Source organism: Pseudonaja textilis, chromosome 1 (assembly GCF_049901715.1).
Source record: "Pseudonaja textilis isolate UNSWEBS1 chromosome 1, rPseTex1.2, whole genome shotgun sequence".
Lineage (NCBI taxonomy): Eukaryota > Metazoa > Chordata > Lepidosauria > Squamata > Elapidae > Pseudonaja > Pseudonaja textilis.
The window spans coordinates 272,910,410-272,923,027 of record NC_141990.1 but is presented as its reverse complement, the minus strand read 5'-3'; the positions used below and the strand labels follow the sequence as shown (position 1 = coordinate 272,923,027).

At 38.8% G+C, this 12,618-nt stretch overlaps 1 protein-coding gene across 3 annotated transcripts in view; it reads right to left on the bottom strand.

Moving 5' to 3' along the window:
• Nucleotides 1-12,618, bottom strand: part of BMF (Bcl2 modifying factor) — a 46,935-nt gene that overhangs the window by 29,845 nt on the left and 4,472 nt on the right. For all 3 annotated transcript variants that reach the window (XM_087921821.1, XM_026710317.2, XM_087921820.1), the window contains exon 2: nt 1,317-1,637. In XM_087921821.1, the coding sequence (XP_087777947.1) occupies nt 1,317-1,632 (316 nt within the window). In that variant the 5' untranslated portion in view covers nt 1,633-1,637. The remainder of the gene's footprint in view (nt 1-1,316; nt 1,638-12,618) is intronic.

The window sequence follows — 12,618 nt, the reverse complement described above, 5'->3', positions numbered from 1 at the left end:
TGGTATAATATCTTTCTTGACATCAACAGCATGACATTAGACAATATTTTTTGTTATTGTTTTGTTTTGATTTAGCATTGACTGCCTGGATCAGGCCCTTCAGTTTCTTAGCCAGATTTTCAGATGTGGGTTTGCCACTGCCTCATTCCTAGGGCTGAAAGAGAGTGACTGGCCCATGGTCAACCAGCTGACTTTGTGCCTAAGTCAAGACTAGAACACATAGTCTCCTGGCACCTTAGCTGGATCATTTGAACAATACAATTGAACTCAAATTTGGAATATCATACCCATGGCAACTAATATGATTTTAATTGACATTTGATTTAGCATTATTATTGCATCTGTACCCCACTTTTCTATTGGGAACTAAAGCTGGTGCGCCACTCATTTTACCTTCACAACTCTGTGAGGAAGGTTGGACTAAGAGGAAGTGACTAGCTCAAATTTATTAGTGATCTTTATGTCAGGTTCCAATTCAAAACCATAGCAACACACCGACTCCCTCATATGAATTAGATTTGAATCGCAGTTAATTACCCATTAATTTGAAAGGAGAACAAGTTAGATTACTTTTCTTCTAAATTAATATTGGAGGTGTTACTATCGGTTTATAGCACATCCTAGAGCTGTGGTGGTGCAGTGAATAGAATGTAATATTGCAGGCTAATTCTGCCGACTGCGAATTGCCAGCAGTTCATCTTCACTGATCCAAGGTTCACTCAGCCTTCCATCCTTCCGAGGCAAGTAAAATGAGGATCCAGATTGTTGGGGGAAATATGCTGACTCTGCAAACTGCTTAGAGAGGGCTGTAACACACTGTGAAGCAGAATATAAGTGCTAGAAAAGTCAAGTGAGGCAATTCATTTGTTAATTCTGCATTTAAGATGCAGACTATTAATATATTTTTCATTTATCATCTACTTCTTTTTTGGATAACACTAACTCTTTTGGGATAACTAGCCCAGTTCTACATATTATGAAGACTGTTTCTAAGAGACTTGACACCAAAATTCAATAGAGGGTTTCATTGCTGCCTAATGTTAGCGGCCAAAGATGAGAGAGCACATGTAAGTTTGAGGTGCTGGCTGCCCAGTCTTGCTCTAAATAAAATACAATGAACATGAAGCAGGACCTCCCTGTACCTGTTTCAGGTAGAGCCAGGGAAAAGGTCCTTGAGATAACTATCTGAAGCAGCAGCGGAGGCAATTGCCGCTTTGCTCAAGAACAGCACAATCCATTAAAAAAAAGGGAATCTGTGGTTCACTGCCTTTTTTTCACTGTAGACAAAGAAGCAAGTAACAGTTGATGATTCTTACCATAAAAGAGTCTCTGAGGCTCTTCAGTGACTCCACAAGGTAACATGATATCCTGGCTGGAAGAGGATGCATTGAGGGTCTGTGTTGCCTTGTCCTGTTGTTTGGCATGCCTGCTGCCTGGGCCACAACAGTGCGTAAGTGGGAAGAGCTGGAACCTGCCCAGGAGGCAGTTGTAAGATTTGCTTTGAGTGAAAATGCCACGAAAGGCCATCTTGCTGGACTGACTGACCAGTTCACAGTCGTCAGAGTGGAATACATCATCATCTAACCCATCCAAATGGGAAAAATCATCTTCCAAGTAAACAGGAGGATCCATTTCACCTGAAAAATATATAATTAATAAGAATAATAAGAATATTATGAGACTAGATAATACACTGTTGAATAGCAGAGACAAAAACATACATGCATTTTATTTGTGCTGCCACACAAAGCTATTTCTCAATGCTGTCTGGGGGAAAAAAAGTTAATTGGTTAGTAAAGGAGGCCCTCTGACCGAGTTGTCTCTTCTTTAAAACAAAATTCTGAAGCAAATGGGAAACAAAATGCCATTTAAAGTTCAGATTGTTTACAGTCTAGTCAGCTCTATGAAGAAAGTTTTTTTTTAAAAAAAAATAGCTTCCAGGAAAATTATTTTAGAATTCAATAAACCACATTAATACTTTTAAAAGCAAAAAATACTATTCTCAATTCTCTACAGGGTTTTGAGAATTCTTAACGTACAGTATCTGAAAAGATTAACCAAGTTTGTTAATCTAAATAATAGAGCCAGTGGGTCCTGGGGTTAAGTGTGCTACTCCAATTTACTTGGAAATACATCCAAGTACAGCTGGGTTTTGCCATTTTAATCCAAAAAAAATCCACTCTCTCTTGGAAATGAACTACTTAAAGACATATCTGCTATCTTAAACTTGAGATGTGGGAAATATTTCCCATGCCCATAGAAGAACGAGAATAAATATATATTATACATACACATTCATTTTTTTTAAATTTTGCAGAGCAATTTACAGTTTTAAAAAAATACACAGAAAAGTAAAATTGGAGGGAAAGTGTGCAATGCATCGTTCTATATCCATATAATATGTATGAATGCCTCTCTTGTGCATCTGTGTATATAAACCCTAGGGCCAGGCTATTTATGGAACCAGCTTCACCCCATCACATCACCTCAGCACATCAGGGTGAACCAGCTTCACCCCTTAACATCATTTGTTCAGGCAGGGAATGCTACAGACCCAACCAGTCAAAGAATTTCAACTGGTGGAATCTAGGAACTGGGCCTGCACTATAGAACATTTTGCCCTCAGAGGTAAGGAAAGCCCCAAATCTCTTAGCCTTCCACAAAGGGGTCAAAACTTGGCTGTGCAGCTTTGCGTGGGCACACAGGCTGGTTGGCCCCATGGGAACCTTTTCACCTGTTTTAACAACTGCTAACCTCTCCACTCACTCACTCACTCACTCACTCACTAGAGAAGAGCTAATGCTGGGAACAATTGAGGCAAAATAAGAAGGGGACAACAGAGAACAAGCTGGCTGGCTGGAGTCACTGAAGCAGTAGGCATGAGCTTAAATGGACTCCAGATGATGGTAGAGGACAGGAAGGCCTAGAGTCCTGACTAGATAGTTCCACTACTGAGAGGCTGTCATGCCCCTGGTGGAGACTGACTCTGAGGGAGATGAGGAACAGCTGACAGGGAGTGGAGGTGTGGCTCCGAAGGTTATGGAGGAGGCTGGAGAAGGGCAGAGGCTGTCTGAGCAGTCACAGGAGGACCCAGGCCCACCCCTTATCCATCCTAGGGCCCTCAGGGAGGAGAGGATAAGGGATAGATGTGATCTACTCGGGAGGAGAGGGCCTTGATCCTCTTCATGGACTGCAGCTGTGATAACTGAATAAAAGTTTGGACCTGCGTACTGGTGAATGCTGAAAACAAAGCGTTTTTTATTTTGGTCTGAAGTTATCTTGGTTGGCGTCCTTCCAACAGACTGTGTCTTGTTATCTCCTTGAATTTGGTAAATACTTCTCCTGTTCCGTTGTGGTAATTTCATCATTGCAGTTTGTTTGGTTTTTTATTTCACTTCTATCTGCTCATTAAATTCAGACTGTTGAAGACTATTCTTGAGTATGTTTTATCTCCAACTGAGTATTATTGAACAGTGGGGCCAAGTTGGAAGCATTAAAGGACATTTATTTATGTTTTGGATTTTGTGATGTTTGTGTTACTCTTTGGGTCATCACAGAGGCTATTTCTTATTCTTCCTCCACTTTGATTACATTTTGGGTTTTTTTAAAAGGATATTTATTATTAAAGCCTTTTTTTATATTTGTATTCACCATTTTTTAATTTTTGTTATCTATTGTTGTGTGCCACTCAGAATTACCTTGTTTAGATGGGCAGATATATAAGTTTGATGAATAAAGAAACACCCAGAGACACACATTGTATATTATATCCAGACGCATAAGGGACTTAAGCTGAGAACGAGAAATTAATCATCATAGCTGATCTTGACTATAAAGCTAGGTTTACACCTTCCTGACCCAGTCATCACCTGATTAAGAAGCAACAGTGCAGTTCTGGCCACAGCTATGACACAACCAAAGAAATACAACTAGAATGCAGCTTGGATAAAGGAGATGAATTAAAAATAAAAAGAAGCAAAAATGAAAGCAGTAACAGCAGAAATAGTGGGAAAAGAACAAGAATGATAAAGAACTAGTCAGCACTAGGTGAAGGTGAACTGCATGGTTTTTGGTTGACATATCTGACTGGTCTACACCCACCTGTTGCCAAGTAATTTAACAACATTACTGCAAGGAGGTGAAACTGAAGATTTGTTAATATCTGGCAAAACCTACCTGATAATGAATGATCCAACAAAAGCAGCTCAGAGCACATAAATTTAATAAACAAACAATCAAGCAAGCACTCGGCAACTGTAGATCGATTATCTGTTTACCAACAACTCTCAAATTGCAACTGGTATGAGAGGTGATGAAGTCCAGCAGCATTTAGTTAAAAACAATTTAGTCTCTACAGGTCTCAGTAAGCTTTCCTAGTATACCAGGAAAGCTTACTGAGACCTGGAGAGACTAAATTGGCTTACAAAAAAGACAAAATGAAAAACAGAAAAGAGATACGGCTAGGCAAAGTATAACATGATCAGTACAGGGTTTTCTTTAAAAGCAGGCAAAGCAGATCTGGCAATGACTAAGAGCAGGAAAATTGAAGGAAAGAGACAAAGGTTAATTCTGGCTGCACCAAAACCAAGCTTTAAAAACACATGCCTTACAAAGCCAGAAATGAGAAGACAGCAAAAGACAGCAAGTGCACTCTCTGCAAAGAAGCCAAAGAAATAAATGGACTATCTAGTTAGCTGCTGCAAACTAGACACACTAAAAACAATGGCAATCTGCAAGAAATACCTTTTCCCTCCAAGCAAGAACTGGTGAGACCATAAAATAGACAAAACCATAGAAAATGAAGAACTAAAGTGCTGTGGGACTTTGAATCCAAACAAATAAACATCTGCACCACTTCCTCTCATATATAGCAATTGTTGATAAGAAAGACAAAAAAAATCTGGATCCTGCACATGACAATACCTGGAGACAGCAGAAAAGAAAAGAACTGGAGAAAGTCACAAAACATAAAGACCTACAAATAAAAGTAGAACATTTGTGGCCAAAGAAAGCAAACCACCAAGAGTAATAGCCCCCAAACCAGCTGAACACCATAATCTCTGACAAAATCACCAGCCAGTTGCAGCTTTATTTGGAACAGCTTACATCCTGTGACTCTTTCTTTAACACCATCAAACAACATCTTCTTATTCCAGGTTCTTAGAAAGGACTTGATAGGTCAGAGATCTCCAAACTTGGCAACTTTAAGACTTGCAGACTTCAACTCCCAGCTAGAGAATTCTGGGAGTTGAAGTCCACAAGTCTTAAAGTTGCCAAGTTTGGGGACCCCTGTGATAGGTGGATAAAAATGCCAAATCTAGTCTAAACATCTGGCTGACTATGCAATGAACCATAATAATTTACTAAATTTATATGCTACTTGGTCATCCCGATGATTCTTTTAAAGCAAAAGGCAATTATCTCCCCAAATGGCAGTTGAAGAAACATCACACGGTTTCCATTCTTGTAAATGCCCTCCACAAAAAAGTAATCTGAAATTGTATTTAAGAAAGAAAAAGTCGTTTCCTTTTTGCCCACCACAATGTTTTTCTTTGCCAGTGTTATTTCGCCCAACAGTCAATTAATTCCATCTGCTTGTTTCAGCTATATTATCCTTCCCATCACCACCACCAAATGTGTGATTTAATGTTAGGGTTACTGATTGATGGTTGACAGTTATCTCTATGAATTTATGTAAACACAAGGCTATTGGCACCAAGTGGCAATACCCACAGCAGGCAAAAAAGTTTTGGACATGAGATATTAACATTAGTAATGGGCAAAAAAAAAAAGAAGAGGAGCCAAAAGGAAGAAAAAATATTTTGAAAACAACCAATCATAGAGAAAGGAGAAAAAGGCTCAGATCCATTTCTAGCAGATAAAGAAAGAAAGAAGAAAAAAAAAGCATTGTTGGCAAGCATTATAGCAGAATGTGCTGTTTGCTGGGACTCATCTATTCTCTAGAAAGATAAAGGATACAGCACAGAGTTCAAAGCCAGAAGATGACGCCAAGGGAAGAAGAGGTATCTATCTACATGGTGTCCTGCTCTGCAATTTTCTCTAATTAGCAATAGCACTTAGACTTATATACCACTTTATGGTGCTCTACAGCCCTCTCTAAGCAGTTTTACAGAGTCAGCATATTGCCCCTAACAATCTGGGTCCTCTTTTTACCCACCTGGGAAGGATGGAAGGCTGAATCAACCTTGAGCCTGGTGGGATTTGAACTGCCAAATTGCAGGCAGCCGATAGTCAGCAGAAGTGCCCTGCAGTACAGCACTTTAACCACTCTGCCATTGAGGTTTATGTTTACCTGACTCTTCCCTGGAATTTCACTTTAATTGATTCACGAACTTCAAGAATCAGCTGAGGGTCAGAAGATTGAAGAAATCAAGCTGTCTTGGACACCCCTTAATGCCAATATTGCACTACCTCTTTATATTTATTCACTACATAAACATTAAATGATGTTTGTTTACGTACTGAAAAGATTTACAGGTAGTCCTCAATTTACAGCCGTTCATTTAGTGGCCGTTCAAAGTTATAACAGCACTGAAAAAGTGACTCACGGCCACTTTTCACACCACCTATTGCAGCATCCCAAGCCTCTTGGCAACTGGTTCATACTTATATGACCATTGCTATGTCCCCAGGTCACATGATCACCTTTTGCAACCTTCTGACAAGCGAAGTCAATGGGGAAGCCAGATTCACTTAACAACCGAGTTGCTAACTTATCAACTGAATCGATCAACAACCGTGTCAAGAAAGGTGACAAAATGGGGCAAAACTCACTTCACAAATGTCTCACTTAACAGCAGAAACTTTGGGCTCAATTATGGTTGTAAGTTGAGGACTACCTGTATTTGGATATTTGCAGTTTGTACTATGGTTCTGCAGACTGCAACATTCTGTTGCTCTTGTTGGAGTGCTTTTTTTTTCCTTATAAAATATCTTGGTTCCTTATAAAATATCTTCTTGGCTTTGAGAACAAACTGTCATGCCCTCGTTGGAGTCTGATTCTGAGGGGGAGATTGAGCAGCCGACAGGGAGTGGGAGTGTGGCTCCAGTGTCTGTGGAAGAAATGGGGTAAGGGCACAGTCTGGTTGGGCATTCAGAGGAAGACCCAAGGCCATCCCCTCTTCATCCTAGGGCACGCAGGGAGAAACGGAGAAGGGAGCAACATGGCTTGCAAGAGAGAAGGCTCCGATCCCTTTCATTGGTTGCAGCTGGGAGGACAGGATATAAGTGGGGCATTTGCACATGGCTTCTTGCTGCAAGCAAAGCATGCATTATCTTGGTCGAGCCTTATCTGGGTTTTGGCATCTTCCCAACTGTGGGTGCTGCATTATCCTTTGCAAGTCTGCAATTTATCATCCTGGCTTGCGGTGTTAGTTACTTCAGTGTGGTTTGTGTTGGGTTTTTTATTTCTAATTATCTTTACTTTGGGTTCAGACTGCATTTCTGCTCTTCATAGACTATTTTTTGAAGAGTTTGTTATCCAGCCAAGGATAATTGGACATTGGGGCCAAGTTGGAGGCATTAAAGGGAATTTATTCCACTTTTGTGACTTTTTTATTTTTGTGTCATGCCCCAGGTCATCACACAAACTATCCTCAGGATAGGTTTGCAAAGCTAAAAGAAATGGAAGAAGCACAATTTACCAAACCGAGAGCTGTGATTGGCTTTTTCCAAAAGTTCGTTTTGAAGCAACTACAGGTAGCCCTCACCTTACAGCATTCATTTAGTGACCATTCGAAGTTACAACAGCACTGGGGAAAAAAAGGTACTTACGACTGTTTTTCATGCTTGCAGCATCCATTGCAGCATCCCAGAGCAACCAAGATGATTAGGGGACTGAACTAAAACATATGAAGAACGGTTACAGGAACTGGGCTTGTCTAGTCCAGAGAAGGACCAGGGGAGACATGGTAGCAGTCTTCCAATATTTGAGGGCCTGCCACAGAGAGGAAGGGGTCAAGCTATTTTCTAAAGCGCCTGCAGGCCAGACAAGGAATAATGGATGGAAACAGAACAAGGAGAGATTTAACCTGGAAATAAGGAGAAACTTTCTGACAGTGAGAATAATCAATCAATGGAACAGCTTGCCCTCGGAAGTTGTGGGAGCGCCATCACTTGAGACTTTCAAGAAGAGATTGGACTGCCATTTGTCAGAAATGGTGTAGGGTCTCCCGCTTAGGCGGGGTGGTTGGACTAGAGGTCCCTTCCAACTCTGATTAGCTGTTATCTGTTATCCCCATGGTCACATCATCAAAATTTGAATGTTTGGTAACATCATGTTTATGACGTTTATGATGGTCACAGTGTCCTGGGATCACGTGGTCACCTTTGACAAGGTGATAAGCAAAGTCTCTGGGGAAGTCAGGTTCACTTAAAAAGCATGATACTAACTAAAAAAACTGCAGCAATTCACTATAAACTGTGGCAAAAAAGACCGTAAAATGGGGCAAAAATCACTTAACAACTTTCTCTTTAAGCAACAGAAATTTTGGGCTCAATTGTGGTCATAAGTCAAGGGCTACCTGTATTACTTTGGCAGCTGTTTGATCTCGGCTGCCAAAATCCAGATATTAGTAGATGGTAGCAAAGAGATACTGAAAACTAGTTTCTCAATGCTGCTATTTAGTGGTCACCTGGATTTTGGCAGCCCAGATATGATACCAGTAGCATTGCAGTATTAAAATACTGTAGTATTGTTTCAACTCCTTCCCTCAAAATGACGCTATAGAGCACTGCACACCAGAACAATTAGACACAAGAATAGTTTTTCCCCGAATGCCATCACTCTGCTAAACAAATTCCCTCAACACTGTTCAACTATTCAGAAAGTCTGCACTATTAATCTTCTCATCACTCCTTATCACCCATCCCCTCCCACTTGTGACTGTATGACTGCAACTTTGTCACATGTATCCTTATGATTTATATTGACTGTTTCCTAGTATGATTTGATTGCTTATTGTACCCTATGACTATCATTAAGTCTTGTACCTTATGATTCTTGATGAATATATCTTTTCTTTTATGTACACTGAGAGCATTTGCACCAAGACAAATTCCTTGTGTGTCCAACCACACTTGGCCCATAAAGAATTGCATTCTATTCTATTCTGTTCTGTTCTGTTCCATTCTGTTCCGTTCCGTTCCATTCTATTGCTTGAAACAACAGCAACAACTCTAGGCTGTAAAATAAAGAGGGACGACTGTTTCTTAAGGAACAGAATGGAATTTTCAGTTCTTTCAAGGGCTGTTTAAACACCTAGTTCACATATAATGCTATTCCATCACTTGGTTTGTTTCTATTTGACTTCAGCTATCAGCAATTGGTACAACAATGAACCAAACTGCTAGAAACCTTTTAAAAAATCTTTGTATCTCCCCCTTCAAAATTCAATACACATCGTAATTTGGCAGCTTGTGTAAACCTGTAGAGTATAGAGATAACAGTGAAGAATGCAGTTGTTTAGTAAATCTCTAATAAAATTTATAACCTCAAATAAATGCTACACAATGGCCATGTCTTTGCTGAACGTACAATTTTAATGACATCCATGCAAGGTACAGGCAACTTCTCTCCTATTGAGTTATATTTAAAGAAAAAAAATGTTTTTAAAAGATGGCTCTTGAATCAACAACCAGTCTGCCCACAACAGAGCACGTATAAAACTACATAACTCCATGTCCAATCACAGTGACCACTATATAAATATCCCTTGGCAAAGAGGATTAAATGTACAGCTCAAAAGATGGCATGGGATGGCATGGATTTATTTTTCTCACCCCACGCCAAGTTTCTGGCTAGAGTGGGAAGTGAAAAGAACATCCCAAAGGAAGCCAACAGCAAACCCCTTCCACATCGTAACTACACCAAGGAAACTGCATAGAAATACTCACATAAGTCACTATAATTGAGCTTGGCTCTGAGATCATCCTATGCATTCTCAAGAGCTTATATAAAGAAAGTCTGGCCAAGCAGAAACAAAGTTTTAAAAGTGCCTTTCATAACAGGACATGCTGCACACACAAAAAAGAGGCAAAATGAGTGTCTCTTGAGCACACCTGGCAATGTGCTCAATTTATACTTTCACTCTAGCATCTGAAATCACTGGGATAGATAAGAAAAGGAAACTCTGCTGTTTCCTCTGGCCTCAGGTGGGAGTTCTTGGGTATCAGGGCAGAGAATTTGGTTAGCCAAACTTGCCAGGGAGACCCTGTAAGTGGAACTGTCCAAGTAGCATCCATCAGCCCAAAATAGAAAAAACAAGGGAATGAAAGAAGCCAGAGTTGGATTGGTATAGTCCTGAGACTACTTTATGAGCAAAGAAAGTGTTATCTGGAGGCTTAGACTACACTATTTCCTATAGTTTCCTGGAAAGCCTTGGGAACTCCTTGACTACACTATTCTGAGACATGGTTTGGGGACATTAGAGATTATTGCATATATTGTGGGATGATAGCATTGTAGTGCCATCTTCAAATTTCAGCCCTTTTTGAGTGCAAGCAATGTGGAGGTGCATTAGCAGGTGGTAATAAAATAGAATGAAGGGATAAATAGTAGCAAGGAAGGGGGGTGGGGAAGCCCTGAACAAGTCAGCTGCACCAAAATGCACCAAAATGCATAGATCTTGCAAAACAGACAACTCCTTTCCTGAAATCCCAACTCCAGATATTGTATTCTATCTTCGTTGTTATAAGTAGGCACTGTGCCTAAAAATTGCTCTCCTCTCAATAAATAAACAAAGAATACATCTCCAGAGCCTTATTTCATTTTAATAAGCTCTCAAAATGTTTGACCTATTAAAACCAGAAGTGTTTGTTGATGCACATTTAGGTTATAGATTAAAGGAGGCATTGCATTGATTTTTATTTATTTATTTGTTTATTTAATTTATTTATTTAGAAATTTTATGTTGCTACCTACTCGCACATGGCAACTCAAGGTGGCTTACAAGGACATAAAAGCACAAAAACATGAATCGGTCATGATAGGAGTATATACCAGATATAGGAACTAAGTATTGGAAAACTGATTAAAAACACACCGTCTAAGCAATTAGAAATGTTTATATTTTCATGTTTATTGGTTATGTATAACTTTTTGGTTTTGTATTTTATGAAGTGTTTTGTATTATGTATATATTTTTTAATGTTTAATAAAGTTTATTTTTAAAATTAAAAAAGGACAATATAAAAGGAATAAAAATAAAAATAAATAAAAATAATAAAATAATAACCTCCCAACAATTAGTCTTTCATGATTCCTTCAATGCTAATGTCAAGGCTCCCACTAATGAACTCAAGCAAATCAGAACCCTGACACTTGGCTCCTTCTCAAAGGTCTTCTTTAAGGAGTACATCATATCAGTGCAGAATACACTGAAAACACACAAGAATTCTTCAGATCTCAAAAAAGTGAAATTCATTATTTGGATTATTTATTGTGCTGCAGTTTGTATAATCTAACTTGCAATTACTGATGAGAGCTAACCGTTTGAAATCTATTGTAAGCTTACTTAGAAGTAGGATGTTTTATTCAAATCTAAGGGATTTTGTTTTGAGTATGCACATACAGATCTGGGCTATGAAACGTGTACGGTGTTGAATACATGTATATAAAAGTATTTGAAAATAACACCTCAAAACCTAAACTCTAACCTTCACTAGATCAAAAGACTTGGTCTTAATTTCAGTTGTAGTCCACTACAACCCACATATTTAATGCCCAGAAAATGACACTTTTATGGACTATATTGCAATTCTAAGTTTATCTAACTTCAAACAATTTTTATTTTAAATTAAGAACAGGTGCCATAGATTATACTTTTCTAGTTTCACTGCTAGTGAACAAAAGTAGGCCTAAAGTCAGGTACATAATTATTTCAAGGATCATTCTTTTTTGTTGGTAGATGTTTATTGCCGTATCTTTTTTCTTCAGATTTCTAAATAATAGTAACAGTTGCTATTACTAGAATATATACAAGTTGTTATACTGTAAGCAAAGTGCCAATCAATCTTTCTATATCAAAACTGAACTAGTTTCTTCAGAAGACCTATTAATATTGTTAGAAAATAAAAATGGCTGGGTTCTAACTGCCCACAGGTAAGACAACAGAAATCTCAGGTAAAAGGTGGATAGGGTTACAGTTCTTCAATGTATCCTCTGGTCAACAGAATTTGTTGTGATGTGGATCTTTACCGTGCAGCCAAATCATACTCTCAGTAGTCAAATATATCCCTGAAAGTGAAAAGGTTCCTACTCCTATTTTTAAGAATGCAACTGAATGAACATTTATTTGAAGGAACAGTCCTGTTAAACTCAATAGGCCTTACTTCATAAGATAAACTGTCTGGCTTTAAGCAAATTAACTGAAAGTAAACCATACCCTGATTAAAATAAGTGGTTATATAAATGATATAACTTCCAAATACCTTACTGTATTCCTAATACAATAAAACTCATGTTTGTATAACATGTATCTAGATAGTCTTCACTTACCAACCACAAAAGGGACTGGCAACTCTGTCACTAAGTGACACGGAGTGAAATGTCACACGACTGTACCTGGCTTACAATATTAGTTCGTCACTTCTGGCTAT